General features: G+C 37.4%; 2 protein-coding genes across 2 annotated transcripts in view; both read left to right on the top strand.

The window, feature by feature from the left end:
* Positions 1–3,638: 3,638 nt before the first annotated feature.
* On the top strand, positions 3,639–8,283 carry LOC105439200. The gene is made up of 2 exons (XM_011667914.2): positions 3,639–5,196; positions 7,109–8,283. Exon 1 carries the CDS (start codon positions 3,854–3,856, stop codon positions 5,156–5,158), a length of 1,305 nt encoding a protein of 434 aa, XP_011666216.2. The 5' UTR covers positions 3,639–3,853; the 3' UTR covers positions 5,159–5,196; positions 7,109–8,283.
* The window catches only part of LOC584529 (ras-related protein Rab-27A), a 66,617-nt gene continuing 52,599 nt past the window's right edge, over positions 7,877–21,894 (top strand). The window contains exons 1-2 of the mRNA XM_030972761.1: positions 7,877–8,052; positions 10,921–11,182. Coding sequence (XP_030828621.1) covers positions 7,877–8,052; positions 10,921–11,182 — 438 coding nt within the window. The remainder of the gene's footprint in view (positions 8,053–10,920; positions 11,183–21,894) is intronic.

Below are 21,894 nucleotides of genomic sequence, written 5' to 3'. Positions count from 1 at the left end.
AACTCTAATAATTTAATTGGGATTCTCCAATCGTATTTTAGAGTTTTGCTCTCTTTTCTCATTACATGTATATCATTAGCAAATAAATTGCTGTTTTCTTGAGCTTCATCTGTATGAATGGCATTATTGTACCATTAAGCAGTAGTAGTAGTAGTAGTAGTAGTACAGTAGGTACAATAGGAATTATATCTATAGTTATTAAACATGCATGTTTTAATGGCAGATTCAGACTCTCTGGCATGGGGGGGGGGGGTGCACAATCCTGAAAATTCTTTGACAAGTGACAAGCTGAAAAGAGACAAAATGAAGAAGAAAAAAAAAAAAAACATTTTCAGATACCCTTTTAGGGAACATATTGCAGTACATCATGTTTTTACACTTAATGTTAATGTCAAATATGCCAGCTATGATTTTTTTAGGGGGAGGGGGCATTTACCCCTGGACTCACCACTGTTCCTAAATGATATTAGCTACTTGAAGAATTCAATAATATAGGTATTTTTGATTTGTGAGGGGGCCTCTTTTACCAGGGTTTCATTAATTAGCCCCCTTCTCTCTCCTAGATGTTAGTAGATTAAAACAAACATGTTGTAGCTTTGTCTCAACAACCACCTTCCTGTATGTTTTCAAAGAATATTTTAATGATGCACAATAAAACCAGTTGAATTTCCCATTGAAAAAGGTTAAATACTACCCTTAAAAGAGGCTATGGAAATTTAGGGCAATAGATTCTGATCCATACTCTTTGTCAGTGATCGGACGTATACTGACAGTTTCCATTTGGTTTTATGTGATCCATTAAAAAGTAATTGAGCTTCAAAAAGGTTTGGGGCATATATGAGCATGCCCTGTTTAGCCCCCCCCCCCCCCTCTCCCTCCCTCTCTTTCTTCCTCTCTTGTCTACTCTATAGTCTATAGTTCCCATTATTCAATTCATTTTTACAGGTTTGAAAATTGTTTCATCTGTACCACTAAGTTAAAAAAAAAAGAGATTCTGGCACTATTGTCCTTTAACAAGACATTCATCTACATTTGCCACTCTCCACCCAGGTGAAGTTCATGGATACCTGTAGGGAGAAGTTCCTTCAATGCTTAAGTGTCTTATTATAGCTTGGCTGAAGCCTGGATATTAAAGGGATTGCAGGGCTCTCAGGGAGAACCCTGGGTAAACAAGACATATTATTATTGTCATTATTATCACTCTATTTTCAATTTATTGATATAATAGAATATCCTTATTCCTTTTTTTTAATTGCTTGCTAGGAAAGTCCCATGAATTATGGCATTTGGGTATCATTTCCCTGGTCGAAGGGTGATTTGGTTTGAACGATGGCAATGGCAAGTTTTCTCTGAATTTTCAAGTGGTAAAAATATAGATTACCATTAGAATTTATATTTCAAGTCCCAAACTGGATGAATGCCTTGGAGCTTCTTCTTTTTATTGCCTTGAAGGAAGGCACTTTTTCTTGTCTGTCATCCTCAGGCAACGAACCCCATTACAATCCATCACCACCTGTTAATGGTGTATTTTATGTCCCTCTGCGTCTTTTGCTTTTTTCTAGCGATATCCACTTCTATTTTCCCTCTATTTCTTTCCATTATTGAAAAAGCTGGCATGTTTTATAGGTTGAAATTTCTTGATTTTAAATTGAATTGTCATCAGATGGGCGTATTAAGACAAGCAAAACCAAGTATTCGTTCCTTGGTTAAAAGTTACTTTAGTTTTTCCATTGAATCTTTTTTAACTATTTCAACATGATCACAATAGCTTTTTTTAGAATGAAATCAAGGGCAATTCCAATACTTTGTACATGTATATCCCATATGAATCATGTTCAGATAAAGTCATTGAAGTGTTCACACATTTTAGCTGGTGATGGACGAGGCTATTGAAATTGTCCTAGGTCGATTTCTGTAATGTTGTTGCAATGATGTTTGACTTACAGTGTGTATGTAATCATGGAAGAAGAATTGCAAACATATATTATGCATTTGATTTGACCCATTGTCTATGGAAACCAAGTGACTCATGTATTACTGCCTATTTGAATGAGAGAAGTCGGTAGCCAATGGATTCAAGAAGAATTGCATTGTTAAATGTAATGAAAATATCAGGTGTTGCTTGTTACTTTTTATAACATTCTCGAGGTATTGAACCACACCAAATTTAGAGACATAGTCTCAAGCTATAGATCTGTAAAGATGCTATTTTGGTCATGTGAATGAATTGAAGTGTGTATAGAGCTTTGTCACGGTAGGGTAATTATATTCTTGATTAACCTCGTCCATTGTTGGTAAGAATGTTCAAGTGAGCAAAGTATAAGATTTTCCCTTACCGGTAATTATACACAAGTATACATGACTTTAAATGTGTTTAAATGTGTTGGGATAAGTATGCGTTCGACCATATTTTGGGGGAAATTTATGCCTGAAATTGATTATTTTTTGCCAGTTATGATTATCTTTAACTACAAATTAAGCAAAAAAATTCGCCAGTTGGGCCTTCATGTATAACTGCCCAAACAATTGACAAACACATACATCATGTACATGGCAATGTTATTTGTACCCAGAATTTTTAGTGTTCATACATATATAGAAACTTGTTGTTTTCAAACTTAGCAATGAATAATGCAAACTATTTTTGTGTCTAGTACTTTGTCATGGGATCCAAAGTGTCTTCCAAAGATGTTGCTGTGAGTGCTACTAAGACTCCATGATCTGTTTTGTTTGGATAATTTGTATCGGGTTGCAAATACAAGAATCTAATTTTTATTTCTTAGTTCTTGTCATGCTTTTGAGTTTTGAATATATATATGTATAGATTTAATTCTATTTGCTGTAGGTATGCAAACATGAACATATATTAAAATGAATGTACACCGACTTTATTATCAATGTATGCATTGCTTTAGCCATCTCCTTTAATGATTGTATTGCTTGAAATAAAAATGATTATGAGGCCTTGATAATGCGTGCCAGTGATTTGGTCAGTTTAGCTTGGACGGAGCTCCAATGGGCAGGAAACGCATTATCTATCGCTGCCTTATTATGTGCTTAGTTTTCACCGGATATAAGCTCCTTCGTGCACCAGGCATAATGATTAGAAAATGAGAATTAAAAGCTTGTTTGCATTCATTGATGATTGTTTGTTGATAACGGTAATGGCCTCATACAAAGGAAGGCTTTTTTCGGCAAGCGATATGTTCTGGTAGTGGCTCTGCCTAGGATGGTTTTACTAGGCGCTTTTCTCTCCTAATTAAGAAAATGTACCTGAAATTATTGGGACATTAATGCATGTTTAGAGTTTGAGAAACATCCTCAGTAATCATTATGAACATGCACATCCTCCCAACCTACATGTATTACAGGGAATTTAGAATTTAGCTGAATGGTTGGTCCAAATTATCTTGGAATAACGAAATCTACGAGACATAAGAGTAATACCCCCCCCCCCCTTTCCAAAATGATGACCTTTTGAGAAGATTGTTTCTTTCACCAAAAATTGAAACCTAAGAGGGAATTCTCTCTATCAAGAAACCTTATAATCATCTCCTTTTTAATCTCACTAATATATTTTATTTTACACCTACGTGGATCCTTGTCATTTGATTGGAGGATCTGCCATTATCTATAGATCTTATTTTATTTCGTAAGTCTCGACGGAGACTACGTGAGAAGCCCGCTCTAGCATGTAAGTCAATTCGTTCCTCGCGTGGTCAATGATTGCAGGAAACTACAATCGACTCGTCAATCTATCGATTTTTCGTCAGTTTTTCTGGGTTTTAGTTAGCCCCTTCCAATTTGGATTATTTTCTGGATTATACTGATTCTGCTAGACAACTTTCAATTCATGTCTACTTCTAAGAAGAAAATGTCAGAAGGAGATAAATCGGGCTCGGCCGAGCGGGAGCGTGCTCCCGGCAAAGCAAACGAGAACGTGCCGTCGCATCCAGCCAAGCCTGGTGCGGGGGTTTCACTAGCCTGTCATCCTGAGCCCAAGCGCTCGACAGTGCCGACTCAGCAAAAAGCGTCTACCTCACTAACTACGCCGAAAAAATGTAGTTCCAAGAAAAAGCATGTGGAACCAAATCCCGAGATCGAATCGCTCAAAGAGCGGCTGAATCACTTTGAGGGACTCCTCACTAAAGTGGTAGATGCATTGCCCAAACAGACATTTACGTCTACGTCTTCAGAAAATCCGCATTTTCAGCGGGAAGGCGACAACGTTTTCACAACGGCGGATGAATTTTGGGATAACCATGATCATGACATGGCAGCGGGTAGCAGCGGGCCGCTGCAAGCCGATTACGGGGGAAACCCTGGTGAGGAACACGGAGGAATCCCCGGTGAGGAACCCGCTGGATTTGGGCTTGACAGCGACGACGCTCCGGTCCCCTCCTTCGCCGCAAAATTTGCAGTGCCAACAGGCGTGGGGAAGCCGCTCGATTCAGAGCTAGCAAACTCCGCATCTTATTTGATGGGACATAATTTGGAGGAAAAAACAATTGAAGAAACAGCTATCAAGTACCCATGCCCTGCAAATTGCATTTTGATGGACGCTCCAAAAGTGAATACCGCAATTTGGGAGAATCTCCCCGCCGAGACTCGTAGCAGAGATTTGAAACTTCAGCGGATTCAAAAAGCACTGACAAAGGGAATCGGAGCTTTCGTCCAAACCTTGGACTCTCACAACATGTCTGATACGCAACAGGATGCTCTCGCACTCCTCTGTAATGCAAACTTTGAAATGAACTGCATGAGAAAAGACATGATTAGACCAGACATGAATAAGAACTATACTCATCTTTGCAAGCCGGCTAACCCGGTCACAAAGCTCCTGTTCGGGGATGAACTGGGCAAAAAGGTCAAAGACCTTCAGGACCAACATAAGGCGGCTGCAGGTGTTATGAGAGGTGCCGCAAATTTTCCAAAACCCAGCTACCATCCTTACAGGAGATATACAGAGGCTGCAAAACGTCAGGCCCGAGATGCTGGTTGGTTTTCCAACACAGCAAGACACAACCCTGGAGCGGGTAACATGAACACTAACAGGCCTTTTTTAGGGCGCCGCCCGTCGTGGAGGGGCAGACCAGCCCCACACACTCAAACACCCCAGACGGGCCAACGCAGGCCTTTCCGAGGAGGGAAAAAGTAGTCCCAGACGCTAAACAGGCACCTGACTCCAGTGATCAGGTGAGTCAAAATTGTTCTTCTATTTCTAGTGAATACACACTGCCTGTCGGAGGTCGAATAAAGTCTTTTCATGATAAATGGCGTGCAATTTCCAATGATCCATACATTTTGAGTGCTGTTCAAGGCTACAAAATTGAGTTTGATCCGGCTCGATTTCCCCCCTCGAGGGAGAAACCTTTTCATACATTCAAGCGTAATGCTTTAGAGTCGAGACAAATTAGCTCAGAGCTTCTGAGTCTCGAGACAAAAAATGTGATAGAACGCTGTAGTCATTCACAAGGAGAATTTATCTCTAACATCTTTACCAGACCCAAAAAGAGTGGGGGTCTTCGACTAATTCTTGACTTGTCTGAATTGAATAAAAGCGTAGCCTATCAGCATTTCAAGATGGATAACATTAATTCAGCAGTTTTACTGCTATCGCCAGATTGTTTCATGGCTTCTCTCGACCTCCGAGATGCATACTATTCAGTACCAATTCACCCAGAGTCGCGCAAATACTTGCGTTTCATCTGGGAAGGACAGTTATGGCAATATAAAGCACTCCCAAATGGGCTTAGCTCTGCTCCTCGCCTATTCACCAAACTGCTGAAACCGGCCTTTGCCTCACTACACAATGCAGGCCATGTTGTACTAGGCTATTTAGATGATACCCTTATTATCGGTAGGTCTCACAGAAGGCCACAAAGGCGGTTACAGCTACCTCAGAACTGCTCTCTGAATTGGGGTTCATTATTCATCCCACTAAATCGGTGATAGAACCGGTTCAAGAAATCAAATTCCTTGGGTTTGTGCTTAACTCTATTGACATGACCGTGACCTTGCCTTCAGATAAGAAGGAAGAACTAAAGGAAACATGTACAGCATTACTTGAAAATGCCACTCCCTCCATTAGGCAAGTTGCAAGGGTTATAGGAAAACTAGTTGCAGCTTTTCCGGCAGCTCAATATGGGCTTTTGCATTATCGCGAACTAGAAAGAGGAAAGATAGTTTCATTGAGACTAAATAGGGGCCACTTTGATAGGCCCATGAAACTCTTGGACAAAGCTAGAAGGGAACTACTTTGGTGGATTGGTCATATTGACTCTTCTTTTCGGCCGATAAACCGTAGAAACCCTGATTTGGAATTGCGCTCAGACGCCAGTGGGGCAGGATGGGGTGCAACTAACATGACCACCCATACGGGGGGTAGGTGGAACAGTCAAGAGGCAGTGATAGCGAAGGGTAATGAAATTAATTATTTAGAGACTCTTGCTGCTGGCCTGGCACTTAAATCGTTCTGTTCCAATATGTCTCATAAGCATGTCCTTTTACGGCTTGACAATACCACCGCGGTAGCGTATGTCAATGCAATGGGGGGCGTGAAATCCCCACATTGTAATGAGGCTGCCACACACATATGGAATTGGTGTATAGAAAGGGACATTTGGATAACAGCAGCACATTTAGCGGGCCGGGATAACGTTGAAGCAGACACTATGTCCCGTAAATTCAATGATAGGACAGAATGGATGCTCAATGAAAGGGAGTTTGAACGCATTGCTAAACATTTCGGTATTCCTGACATAGACCTGTTTGCCTCTAGGCTTAATGCACAGGTGTCTACTTATGTTTCATGGAGACCAGATCCCCATGCCTTGGCAGTGGATGCGTTCACACTAGATTGGAGAAATCTGAATTTCTATGCCTTCCCTCCTTTCTGTCTTGTCCCAAAATGCATTCAAAAAATTATGGCCGATAAGGCAGTAGGCTTACTAGTAGTCCCGAATTGGCCTACACAGGCTTGGTTCCCTCTCTTGAAGGATATGATTATTGGAGAACCTTTGTTCCTACCCAAAAGTGAGAAACTTCTCAGACAGCCTGTGTCAAACCTCTCTCATTCTTTGTCTAATCTTGATCTTCTTTGTTGCAGGCTTGGAGCTGCTGCTACCGACAACAAGGCCTGAGCGCAAAAACTGTTGATATCATCTCTGCATCTTGGAAGGACTCAACGAAAAGACAATATAAAGTGTACATAAAGAAATGGGAGTCATTTTGTAAGCAGAGGAATTTAAACAAACTCAAGACAAAAGCTGAGAATGTGTTAGAATTCTTAAGTGATTTGTTCTATAATGGCAATGCTGGCTATAGTGTCATTAACACGGCAAGGAGTGCATTGGCCTCCTTCTTAACTCTGGAGAATGATTCTCATACAGTTGGATCGCACACAACTATTAGCCGTTTCATGAGGGGAGTTTTTCATCTTAGGCCCCCAGTTTCTAGATATACCAAGACTTGGGATGTTGGAATTGTACTGAACTACTTACGGGAGCTATATCCAGCAACCAAGCTCCCGCTTAAGGATTTGACACACAAGCTGGTTATGCTTCTAGCACTTACTTCAGCACAACGAGTTCAAACATTATACCATATGAACTTGGACAAGATGAATTTGACAGACAAGAATATGGAATGTGTTCTCGACAAGAAACTTAAGCAAAATCAACCTGGGCGTAGTGGTTGCTCCATTCAGGTATCGGCTTATAAAGCGGATAGCCGCATTTGTGTCATTCGGTATTTGAGAGAATATCTTCGACGAACCAAGGATATTAGGGGTCAGGAGAGATTCCTTCTAATTTGCTATCGCAAGCCATATCATCGTGCGTCTTCTCAAACAATTTCGCGTTGGATAAAATTAACGATGAGAAGCGCAGGTGTCAACACCGAGTTTAAAGCACACTCAACTCGCGCAGCATCCACGTCGACTGCCAAGAGGATGGATGTACCTCTTAAAGACATACTGGCTCAAGCAGGCTGGGCAAAGGAAAATACTTTCCAAAAGTTCTATGACAGGCCTTTGGAGAGCAAGGGCAAGAAGTTTACGGATGCAGTGCTTAACAGCAATTAATAGAGTGTCTAAAGATACGAACTCGTGTTCCTACAGCAAGGTTATAATATATATTCAGTAGTAAGTTAGCATTACTTTCTGTTTATAGAGTTTCTCTATGCCAGTTTATGCAATTAGGTAATTGCTCATAGAATCGAATGGGACTACTGGCTTTAAATTCTCACGTAGTCTCCGTCGAGACTTACGAAATAAAATAGAAAGATTAAATGAAAACTTACCGTTTGAAATTTGATCTTTATTTTATGAGGAAGTTGAAGAGGGAGATTACGTGCCCTCCGCTTCCCTCCCAAACGGTTAAAGTTCGAGTTTTTTCTTTTATAGAGATCTTTCTATTGATTACAACGTTGTTGGATTAGTAGTCCCATTCGGCTTCAAAGATTGACTTACATGCTAGAGCGGGCTTCTCACGTAATCTCCCTCTTCAACTTCCTCATAAAATAAAGATCAAATTTCAAACGGTAAGTTTTCATTTAATCTTTCTATTATACTGTTTAGATTTATGCACAATTCAAAAAATCTGAAATTGTTTGTAAGTGCCCTTAATGAGTACATTAGAACCCTCCCACTCTCTTTCTACTTTGAATGTAATAGCAAATTAGTCAGTTTAATGAGAATCTGCTTCCAAACTGGTGGGTATCTAGATTGATTGACAACAAATTAATGAGAGCTTCAACTTACCTTGAAAATTAAATAATGAAAAGATATATTTATAGGAAAAGGGAGGAATATATTAAGAATATGTGATTGACATGTATGTTGTATTAGACGATGACCCCAGAACAATATTAATGTAAACCTTGCATGTATTTAGATTGAACAAATTAACATATCTATAGATCAGTGATCATGCTATTTATTTTTTAACATTTATTTTGATTATGTTCTGTAATAATTATAATTTTGCCATTTTAATAGAGCAGAGGGTTCACATTGCTGAAAAACAATAAAAGGAAAACAAGAGTAAGATTTAAACCATTTTTGCCTGTTTGTACAGTTTTATACATGATTACATACTTGTATATGAGTGATAAATATTTTCTGTAAATATTTGTTCCATGGGTATGCTAATGAAAAACTGTGAAAACCACATCTCAAATTGTCAAGGGGAAATGAGAAGTGAGGAGCTCAGTGCACTTTTTGCCAGAATACGTGAACATGCTGTAATGAACTAAAAGTTTGGGGAGTAAATCATTTTTGAGGTAGGGGGGGGGGGGGGTGTACCAACAAGAAAGTAAGGGAATCAGAATATCTATTCATAAAACAGAGCAGAAGGAAATTAAAAATGTAAAAAGAAATGATAGCAAGGAAAATCCTGTGTGGAGGTATACATGTATAAGAGAGGTTAATCAGAATGCATTATATTTTAGGTTGCTTGACTGTCTTTTTTTAGATGGTATTACTCTAGCATTAGCTCTCTTGTTTGAGGATCATTTCTTCTGTTTCCTATGGGAATAATGTAAATAATGCATAGCAACCTTGGCAGAAACATGTCCTTCAAGCTATTTTAAGAGATGGGATGCTTCATCAACATCATCACACCAAGGGAGCATTAAAGGTGATGGTGAAGGTCTCATTGCAAGAATAGATCATTGGTTCCATTTAAATAGCCCTGAAAGCTACGTGGAGCGAGAAAAAAAGTAACGTTTCCCTAGAAATACTACCCTCTCCTTTAGGAATCTCCTCCCCCCCCTTCTGATTAATGAACAGAATACAGTTTTATTTGAATTGTTCTTTCTGATACAGTTTTATCTGTTGGATATTCACAAGTGAATGACTGAGGGCTATTTCCAAATGGTAATCATCAGAAAAACTGCCAATCTGCAGCCAGCTCTGCTTCTAATTCTCAGGTTTAAAGTCAAACACTTGTTTGTTTTGGTCATTTTGCAGCAGATATATTTCTAAATTAAAGTTACGACTTGCGTTGAGATACTGGCATGATTATTCACAAATATTAATAAGCTCAAGGCGACGGAAAGAGAGTGATGGGGCAGGTCAGTTTCGGTGTGGAGTATTAGTTTCTGCCTGTTCCGAGTTAGGCGTACTACCTCCATCTTTTCCATCTCATAAGGATGGCACTTCAGTCCAAATCCTGAATGTAGTACGTTTCAAGGCAAGGCGGCCATTTTGAGGAGCATGCAAGGGGCATTGTATGCCCGAAATGTTCCTGCGGCTGCTTAGAAGTGTCACTGATATGTGAAAGAGCGGCTGTCTGCATCCATTACCTTTGCACTTAGCATTTCACATTTATGCAGGTGTCGTTGGAAAGGGTTTTACGAGACTGTGAAGGAGTTTACTTAGTAGAAAAAGGTCATAAATGCCTATATATGAGGAAATTGAGAAGACTCACAGACTTGGATTATGCTGTCTGTTAGGAGCATGAAGAAATTTGTGTCAAAATATATGAGTTGATGCCCTTTCCACTCTTAACAGATTGAATCTTCTTCTAATGAGAGCCAGGAGGATGTTAATTAGCATGGATATTTTACATAAAGTCGATGCCCTTCTGGTTCTCAGCAGACACTTACCGGTTGTAAATACTGAATAGCAAAAGGTTGTAAATGCCTACGTGAGTGAATGGAAATGACTTGCCTTCCAGTAAGAATACGCTGAGAGCTCTAAGGTTATACTTTTACATATAACCAGCTGTCATCAGACAGTATTATACATGTACATGCATTGTACAAGTTCATTGAGTAGCAAAAGGTCATAAATACTGATATGAGAGAATGGAGAAGACTTGCAAGGCAAGTATAATCTGTCACAATTTAGTTATACATGAAAGTACATTGCACTTCATCATATTTTCAATTATTTATATTTCTGTTTCAGATTTAAAGGAAATCTGAGGATTCACCAAAGATCCAAGACCTCTCCATCTCTTCCCACAACCTCCTCCTCCACACAGACTCCATCATAGCGATGGGGGATACCGGTACCACGACCACGCCCGCTAGCGGGGAGTACGACTTCCTCATCAAGTTCCTAGCTCTTGGTGATTCTGGCGTTGGAAAGAGCAGCTTCTTATACCAGTATACAGATGGAACCTTCAACTCAAAATTCATCTCAACCGTCGGAATTGATTTCAGGGAAAAGAGAGTAGTAAGTTTCATTTAACTTTTTTTGCAATTGTTACAAGTTGATTTGTTTGATAACCTCTCGGTTTCAAAATTTTTTTGGTATGAAGTGTTTTTTATTTTTATCTTCAACATCATCATCATCATCATCTAGATCAAATCTCATGTAAAAATAATCCCTAGAATTTATTGAATTATATTATCAAGTATTCTTGACAAACATAGAGTGTTCCAGTTTTTATAATGTCAGATTCATAACAGCATGTCATGATGCCTTGATAGCCCTAATTATATCCAACTGAGTGCAAATATTGTTTATTTGCACAAAGCTTACCAACTTAGTCACCTTCAAGATCTCAACTGCAAATATTGAATTTGACGGTTTAAGCAAAATTAAATTAGTCTACAGTGTTGTCGAAAGGAAGTTTGATCCTGATTACTCATTGCAAATGTTGAAGATCAGAAATGAAAGCAAAACATGTTTTTGTTATCGTGTAAATTTGTATTTTTGTTTTTTGTTGTTGGTTGCTTTGGTATACATGTACAAGAATGTTTACAAATCAAAGAATTCACATACGTCTTCTTCAGCGTATCTATTGCTAACTTCATATATATATGCATTCATTGCGTCTTTGTGTTAAGTACATGCAGAAAGAGTTAGTGGTTGGGCAATAATTTTCATTATTGGCAGGTAGTTGTGTTGCAGCTGTCAGTAGCCAGTTTCATGCCTGTAGTTTTGATCATTCAAAGGCCTGGAATTTGTGTTTGTGGAATGTAACACTTTCTGGGGTAGTTTCATTCCTCACTACATGTACATTTGTAGTAGGCTTGCGGTTGCACCATGTACATTGTCATTTACTGTAAAAACTTGCTTATTCATTGATTGTATCTCCATGGATATATTGACAGATGGAAGAAGTGTGAATGAAGAATTGAAGATGTATTTGTCCGAGAAGTATTTTTTGGAGAAGTATTTATGTTCTGCTCCCCTAGCTCAGTGTGGTTTACACAATGATTGTTTGGCTCGCCTTGGCTTACGTAGTATGATTTACACAATGATTGTTTCGCTTGACACTGTTCAAACTAAAGATAAGATGTATCTGCCCAGAGACGAGACATAATTCAATTGCTAGACAACTCAACATTGTAAAGAGGAACTTTGTTGATGACTGAGCCAAGCTTGTTTGCTCTCCAGGGTGAGACAGATCCAGGATTTTGTATTGTAATAAAAAAATTTAAAAAAAGGGGGGGGGGGATACCATACAGAAAAAAATACTTGATTGATGATGGGACAAAGATTATTTTATATTTAACATGTCTTTTGTGACTAACAATATGAAAGGAGGAACAAAATCACCTTATTAGCGGACAATTTTTTGGTGTCAGTATGTATGATTTTGTTTTTAAATGGGGGGGGGGGGGGGGAGGGACACATGTTGGTGGCACTCCTTAGTTGCCAGTATGGGGGCACAATGACAACAATGATCAGTCACAGTGATTACAAATATATGTTCCACGCCTTCCATGTCGAGACCAACATATCCCGCCCAACATATCCGGCCAACATATCCCGCACAACAATAAGGTATATTTTTTAACAGAAGTTTTGACCAGTATCAACAATTAATATCAAAAATATTAATGTGAACAGTTCTTTCAAATATCTGATAAACCTATTAGCACAGAAAGGATTAAGTGTATTGAATATTTGTCTTCTTTAAGTATTACTCTAATGTATAGACGGTTGCCAATGCTCAAAAGTCAAAATCTCTTTCTATTTTTCAATAGTTTTCCTAATTGACGCAACTGATCAGGGGGAATCAATAAGTGCATTTAATTGACTTTCAATTTCAATTTATTTAAGTTCCATGCATAATAAATATTTTACAAACCATGTAGAATTTATCTTGGTGTTTACAGAACCACAGAGTCAGGTCTGGCAATTGTAAATTATTCATAGCAATAATTGAAATGGAAGGCGGAAAAATAGATTACTCGAGTTGCTCGAGCCTACCAGTATAAAGTCACTCTCAAATTTCCATCTAGGTCAGACATTTACAAAATTTAAATGATCCCTGGATTTTTGGATTAGTATACAATCGACAGCTCTCGTCTCATTGCGTATCACTCAAGTGTGTAGGGCATCACCTGGAGGTTCGTTCAGCTGCGTCATTTATTACAGACATCTTTAATTTGAAATCAAATTGGTGTACATGACACTTGCTCTAGCAACAGTTGCTTGATGGTCAGTATCCAATACTGAATTACTAATGTTGACGCTGGATCAATCAATGTCCCCAACCCAAGCCTAAACCTTTTAAAAATCTAACCTTTACCCAACCCTAAGCCTAACCCTATCTCTAAAACTAGCCCTAACTCTAACCCTACATCTTTGATGAAATAAAGCCTTGAGCAGTCGTTGTTGGACCAAATGTCAGATTGCCATCAAAGTAGGTGAAGAAAATCATGACAAATTGGAGTTGCATTAGACAGACTATCATCAGATGCTAAGAAAAGTTACCTTTGCCCCTTCTGTGATATCAGTTCTTCCATGAGTACCTCGTATTGAAGGAATATTGATTGCAAGCTGATACTATTCACGTTCCTTTTGCACATACTTGGGATGATCTGTATTAGATACAAATGTATAGGTGACATCCAAAGAGGCGACCGAGACTCAAAGTACTTCTACAACATATGCTCTGCTGATAATTGCTCCACAGTCAATATCTATTGCTAACATAATTCCCAGCTTCATCCTTAGAACCAAACACTATACCTAACCTTAGTCCTAAACCTGAACCTAACCTAAAACACGATAGCAACCAAAACTCTAGAGCAATGGTTGCTAGATCACAATAAAATTAGCTAAAAATACGAGTCGCATCTGACAAACTAATATCGGATGGTAATGAGAATTACCCTTACTTTTGTGTGATATTTATGTTTCACCTCAGAATAACTAAGGGATCATATTGATCACAAGCTGATACCAAATGTGTTCATCATCCCAACAGGGGTCAAATTTGCTGCAGTTATAGTGACCACATAACATGTGAACCTGATTGGCTCATCTATAATGCTGAGGCGACTAGCCATGCTTAATTAATGCAAGGTCATTGTGAATATGCTCACTACACATGAGATGATGTTATCAAGGCGATAGCTAGTTTTTAGGTCAACAACTTCTGATTTTCAAAGCTTTAGATTTTCAAAGAGCTGCATCTCCTTTGAAAGACACTAAAATAGCAGATGATTGATATAACTGTAATCTGTGGCTTATAAGCTTTCTGTTGTAATTCAACTATTTCATTTTTCAATCCCGATAGGGTCTTTAAAACAAATCAAGTAGCTTGTTCTAGATGACTTGGTTTAATGACTTGGTTTAATCAATTCTTGATTAAAGATTGCAGTGCTTGTGTACTGGAATTAGCAGTACTGCACCTACATGTACATTGTACATGTACATGTGTAAAGAGTATTAGAAGATGATTAGATGTGATTATGTGGATTGGCAGATTGCTTTTTAATGTTGGTAGTACGATTCATTTCCGGTTTGGAGTAAGGGATTAAGACAACCAAGGGAATTTGAGATGGATTTGTTAGAACATGATTAAACATTCAACGTATTCAATAACCAAGAGGCTATTTGCATATGGACTTCATTGGTGATCATGCATGTACCATGGATAGGATGAAATAATATGAAGGTAGTTTGGAAGTTTTTTGAGAATAAAATTTTAGAAACACATTGGAATAATTTGTGACAATTAGCCGTTTGTTTTCAGAGAGTACTAATTTTAGCAGGATGCTTGTTTATGTGGAACACAGGTTACCATTAAAGCCTGCTTATATCAGGGATTATAGATGTAGCATGGATAAAGTTTTAGTGAACTCAAGTTTTGAAATACATTAAAACATCCTGAAATGATGTATGAGAACTCTGAGATATAGCCATTCCCAGAAAGATATTTCTATTAACACCCACCCAAGGTTGAATGCTACAATAGTTCTAATTGCTATAGGTAAGAACAGATGAGCCTACCTATGCATGATGCGCCCACGCTTCCATCATAGCTGTCTCTAGTAGATGTGAAGTTGCTGCCGGATTTCAATGACCCTTTCTCCCTCATTCTCTTGATATGAACGCAGAGTATAAATAGAACGATTCAGGTAGCCTTTTTGAGTATGAAAAGATTTATAAAAACAAAAGATATTAGAATCAGTTGTCTGGAAACAAAGGTCTTAATTAATTTTTAGAAATTTGATATGTAATTACATGTGACTTTATGCAGAGAGGTGTGTACAGTCAAATGTCAAGTTTAGAAAACCCAATTAATCCAAATATTGTTGGAATGGTCTACATCTCTTTATTTTTCGCAGTCTTAACAGTCAACTAAAACTTTTTATTTTTCAAAGAGAAGCAACAGATCAATATAACAACAAAGACATGTTATTCTTGGTTAAAACAGACCATAGGACTGTGATTCGCAAGTGATTTGTCAGTTTTTTTACTTTTGCAGACATTAGAAGTGACGACAATAATTTGTCTATTGCCAAATTTGATTTCCAATAAAATTTAGAATTTATATTCTCAACGGTGGCTGTCTTGAGGCCAACCACACCACCAAGCCCAAACCAATACATAATTGGCAAGGAGGCACTATATATTATATGAATATAGACAGTCCAGCTCAGTTCTAAACCCTCAGGAATTTGTGATTGGAGACTGCATTTCTATTGGGTTACTGACCCACTGTGTTTCCTCTGTTTGCTTCAGAACATATCAGAAGGAAAGTGGAAAAGAATCCTGTCTTGATATTCTGATCGCTGTGTGTGAGATTGTTTTATTTCAAGTAGAGATTTTAAAAATTTGTGGTTTGAGATGAGAAAGAAAAAATGTTTCAGTTTTCTGTATAAAGATATGAGCTGGATCTTATATCTCTTCTATATATATAAAATTGCTCCTTTTCATGATTTTTGACATATTACATTTTTTGAGATGACCAATATTATACTTTGGCAAATTTGTGTATAGATGGGAGGGTTGTGGTCAAAGTCTTTCAACAAATTATTTCCCTGAAATTATTTTTTCTTGATACTATTACTTCTTTCCTGGCAATATGCTCTAAATCAAGCTTCAAAGTTTTCTGTTTGTGCAATAACGTACCGGTATTGGTAAACGTCTTTGAATTTTCTCTTGATCGACTTGTACATGTAGCTAATGACTGAAAGCAATAAGGAATTTTAATTGGCTTTTAATGGCTGTGGTCACTTGTGCATATTTGTTTACATTGGTTCCTCAATTTATCACTGGTACTCTATGTATTATTTCTTCTTGTAATACTCCCATGTGTGTTTACTAATTAGATATTGATTTCCATTAAAGGTATATTTTAACAATGTTAAATCTGAGATGCATGGCCCTATGTGTTATCAGTGATATAGTGTAATATTAAAGCCCTAAACAAAATTGCGCTCCAAAATGATCATGAAGTGACTCAAAAAAGTAAAAATCTTATGTTTGAGTGACTGGTTTTACCATACTCATTTTCTCCAAATAGACTGTAGTGTTATAAAAACCGTTAGGAAAACGGTTTTTGACATTTCGATTTCCAATCATGAATATCTTGATAATCAGACAAGTGATCAGCTCGTCAAAGTCTTGGGGTTCCTGACTAAACTAAAGGTATACATATATATCATAATTAGGGTTGCAGCATGAGCTAAATCCAGGATTTTGTTTCAGAAACTGAGACAAAGATACCCATACCTTTAAAGCTATCCACCATGTTAGATTAACTCACTTCCCTATGGAGAGTCCTGAGTAATTTGAATCCACTTTCATTAGACCTTCATTAATCATGGAAAATTGGCTGTAGTTTCTTGAACTAATTTCATTTGCATAATTGATGAGTTTTTGTCCCTGTGCTTTTTATGTAATGAATATTCTACATGTTGTTTTCCTTGAAAAAATGATATAGCTCTGCAGATTTAATGTGTTTTAAAGCCATTTTCAAATCCGAAAACATTTCAATATTTGCGAAGATCCCCGGAAACAACACTTTTTTTGAAATTGTAACTCTCATGCATTTACAAAGTCAATGGGATCTGTCACCACCAAGATTGCAGTGTAAGCGCTCTTGTCATACCTGTTCAAAGGCAAGAATCTTGGGAGCAAGCTGCACCCTTGAATGTCATTAAAGTGATTAGACATGACAGTGCTGAAGACGAGATGTACGAAAGCACATGGTTCGACGAGTCGAAAGTCATGTTTCTAATTTCACGCTGGGTTGGCTAGACATGCATGCAGCCCGAAGCAAAATATGAGAGTGTCAATGACATTCGCGTTGGTTATTTTTTCTGGGTTCTGCGCATAGCTGTAATGTGTACATGTGGGACTTGTGAAACATTTGTGTGACTGGCCAGAGGCATAGAAATGCTTTGAAGACCCACTTTTGTTGGGTCAAAGTTGTGCATGTAAGCGTTTGGTAGAAACATATGTGGATTATGTTTTTTTGTATTGAGGTGACAGGAACTTCTCTTTCAGTTAAAAAAATATGCCATCTGTTAAGAATCAGAAAGAGATAAATTTTAAATGTACTAAAATCATAGGGGCTCTAAACAGACAATATAGTACATGATGTAGAAACTGTGCTGGGTTATTCATGAAATTCTGTAAATCAGGATAAAAATGCATTTCAACATTTTAATTTGGTCACTTTGGTGTAATGCCAAACATGGTCTGTCAATGCCCCATAGCATTTTTTAACTATTGTATTTCATCACCTCTACACCTGTATGGCCTATCTGCTCAGAGCTAGAAGGGCATTAACTCACATTATTTATTCAAACCCTTTTGATTATCACTCTCAACATACAATATGATTGGCATTGTTTGGTTAAACTTCAATCGCAGGGCATTCTGAATATCTACACACAACCAAACAGTGTTTACCTGGAGGGCCGACCAGTGATATTTCATTTTCCCATATTTATTATTTTAGTTATCAGAGAACCACATGCATTTCATTTATAACCTGTGCTTGTTTTTTATGTTTTAAGTGGGCCTACTCCTATTCTATCAATCTGCCAGATACCTCAAACTCAAAGCCCTCATCTTTTGAGCTTATTTACACGCAGAGACAGATTATCCAATGTTAGTGTCCATCTCCGCGGCCTGTAATATGCCCACATTGACGTAGCTGTTAAGCTAACCGCATTGACAGGGATGCTTTAACACTGTGAGCATAAGACCTTCACAACGAGCAAGGAAACACACCTGCTCCTCTCCTAAAATCAATTACCGCATCAAATACGGGTCAAATACTGGACGTGGAGTGTTAGAAATGGATGGAAATGGAATCTGATTTGACGTAGTGGGTTTGTATTATGATTGATCAAACCATATAAAATGGAAATGGGGGATGTGTGGTATTGTATTTGATAATGCTGTTAAAGAAATTTCAACGATGAAATTAACTGTAGAAAATGAATTGTATTAGTATTAGTAGAGTCTAAATTTATGCAATTCTTCAATCAATTCTTCTTCTCCTTTATTTCTCGACCAATTCCAATTCCAGTGGAGAGTTATATTAGGCATTGCATTTATAATTTTAATCATTCCCTTTTTACTTTGTCAATGATGAAATACCTCTAAATATCCATTTTGCTCAACAAAGTAGGCTGTAAATGAACAATAATATTTTAGATTTTTCTTCAGATGCTTTGGTTCTCCAAGAAAATGCACTAGGTTGTATCATTTTCCTTCATCAGTTCTATGAATGTATACATAATAGTCACTGTGTGCTTACTGTAATCAAATATGTCTTTGACATTTCATTATCATTATTGATACATTTATCATACTTCAGAATCTGTCTCCATTCTAGCTTGCTTCATGATTTATACCGTGGTGCATATTGCAAATATGCCATATATATTGAATCCATTTTGGCATTCGGCAAACCAATATCAATAATTTATCTTGCATTTTTTGCTTGCCATTTGGCATTTCTTACCAATAAATCATATTACCAATAAATCATATTACCATATTGTAGAAAAATGCGTGATGGCAGATATCACATGAAGTGGATTCAAGTAACATATGTTCATCGCATCGTATCTGATTAGAGAAATGATTTGATAGTGGAGATATGAATATATTTGACAGGAGTGACAGTTGTAGTTGTATTGTGTACCAGTATGTTGTACATAGCCAAGAATCATAATTCTTATAGTGTATATCAGCTTGAAAACAGAAAGTGGTAATGCGTGTCGTAAACAAAAATTCAGTCTTTATGACGCTAACAATAAAATAATCAAATTGCACTCTAGTTACTGAATTTTAGATCCTACCAAGAAGAACTGATAGTATTATTAAAAAATATTATAAATGTGGGGGTGGTGAATAGAAATGGGAAGTTTAACTTTTAAGAAGTCCGAGATATGTTAGGGATTATTATTTCACAGAATTCACACACACAACAACAACAAAAGTGAACACTTATGAGTATCATAGTTCTGTGGACAAATAATATTACTCCGGAAATTATTGCAGACAACGTAATCAAAGAGAGATTTCCAAAGGAGAGAGAGATAGAGAGGGTGTGTGTGTTCTATGGAGAGAAGAGGAGAAGATAAGGGGAGAGAGGATGAGGGAGAGGGGCAGACGGGATTGCACAGAAGATTTTAAAAATGTGATATGGCATTAAAAGTAGAACAAATTATTAGGAAAGAAAAGGGAATAAAAAACAAACAAACAATCAAGTTAGAAGCATATTGACAACTGTGGCATAACTGATCAACAAACAATAGCAAAGTTCGGGTTATTTACATGTAGAGAAATTGAATGTACTTCCATCTACTGAAGATGTGAAAGCACCTGAACTCACAATCACTTATAAACATTACGGTTCTTCCTTTTCTCCTGTTGTAACATTTTTAAGCTGTCAACTAACTTACATTGTGTGGAGGCCTGTTTCCTGTACAAAATGTTTGCTTATCGCCTTATTGGAGTCCTCTACATTGATACAAATAAATAGCATGTTACCACTCATGTTTTACGGACTGTGTATGCAAAGTATAGTAGATGATTGATTGATTGATCACACTAGTTAGATTCAAAGGACAGTCCATCAACTTTAAGTTATTGTCTAGTTATGAGCCTTTCAGATGCACTTATGCTTACAAAACTCTACTTAAATTTGAGGTGAGGCCAGCTTGTACTTACTTGTACTTAAATGAATGCTTTTCCTGACTTGTATTGTTAACTCTGAATACTTGCTGTTTCGGTCCTGTGTAAAACCTCAACGTTGTTAGTGGATCATTGTTTATAACTTTAAGGTTTCACAAACTTATAGTTCAAAACTCTAATGGTCCCATGTGAACATGGCCTCTGTTTAATACAAGAATATCAAAGAAATTGTATTTTGTCATCACTACCTGAAAAGCAGGCAAATTTTTTATTAGCAATAATTACACTAATCATCAATGGCACTCTATAAATATGATTAAAGATGGTGATTAACTACCACAGAAATGAACAAAGAACACTAATTAGAAGTCATTTAATAAGTAACTACAAGTAGGATTTCATTACTTCTATATTATACATGTACAAGCAAGCATCAACGCATGCTACAACTTTCACATAATGCATCATTTCACATTTGAAATCTCTTAATGATATTTGGTATTTGATTGCAATCTGTGGTGAATCCATTCATGCCTCGTGATTATCTTATTTGATAAAAAATCAACCACAAACTTAAATACTCCTGACTGGTTACTTTCTTTTTCTTTGGTTAAATGCATTGCTCGTAACTCAGGGGCAGCACCATAGGTTGGTTTTAAGGGGGGCACAGTTACGGTGTTATGCATCTACCAAATCTTTCAGAAGCCCCCCTCCTAACAAGTGTAAATGATTTTTTTTTTGTGGAGTATTGTTCAGTGTTTTCCATATGGGGGGGGGGGGCAATCGCTCCCTCATAGATTTTGTGCGGTGCCGATGGAGCTTCCATTTTTCACTTACCCTAGATAAACGTGAATTCTGAATGCATATGCATTTAGAAGTATCAGGTATCTAATCTTTAAGTGTGGATTTAGTGGTGTAATGGAGTGAAGTTATCAGGCCACACAAGCTTGCGAGACATGAATACGCAAACAGTATCATTCCCACTTGTCTTAGCTTTCCGCCCACTCGTTCAACATTTTTTTATTGTGTACAGAAGAAGAGTACTCGATAAAAATGTACTTCTCTTGTGTAGATGTACATGTTTCAGTCTCTCATTTCTTATATTCCATTTGGATAATCAAGATTTATTCTTACCATCAGAGTTCACTTTCATGATGTGCAGTATTGAAGGCGAAAATCCTCCTTGGCATTCAGCTGGTTTTAATAAAAACAGACAAATCAGAGAAAATGATCTGTGAACAATTTTGAAGGAAAGCAAATTGGCTGCACTGTGATTTACCTTTGGAGCATCTCTCCTATTTGTCTGTTCTCCAAATTTCATGAATTTCCATTTATTATTTACTGATGAAGGAAAAGATCTATTCTGTAGCGAGGTTGTGTGATAACACATGTTCAACGATATATTTCATAAATGCTTAAGTACATAACAAATTGGTGTCATGAGGTTAATCACATAGTTACCCATTTTTATTTCGAAATCAAAAACCTCATAACTTCTAATCCTTTAGAAGATTTCCCTCAAACTTTCACTAATTTGT

This window comes from Strongylocentrotus purpuratus, unplaced genomic scaffold (assembly GCF_000002235.5).
Source record: "Strongylocentrotus purpuratus isolate Spur 01 unplaced genomic scaffold, Spur_5.0 spur5_scaffold_6, whole genome shotgun sequence".
NCBI lineage: Eukaryota > Metazoa > Echinodermata > Echinoidea > Camarodonta > Strongylocentrotidae > Strongylocentrotus > Strongylocentrotus purpuratus.
The sequence above is the reverse complement of the archived record's forward strand: the minus strand, read 5'-3'. Positions and strand labels throughout refer to the sequence as shown.

Bases quoted from the DNA above. Each gene is read 5' to 3' on its own strand.
- LOC105439200 (XM_011667914.2), top strand. From the start codon at position 3,854: ATGTCTACTTCTAAGAAGAAAATGTCAGAAGGAGATAAATCGGGCTCG.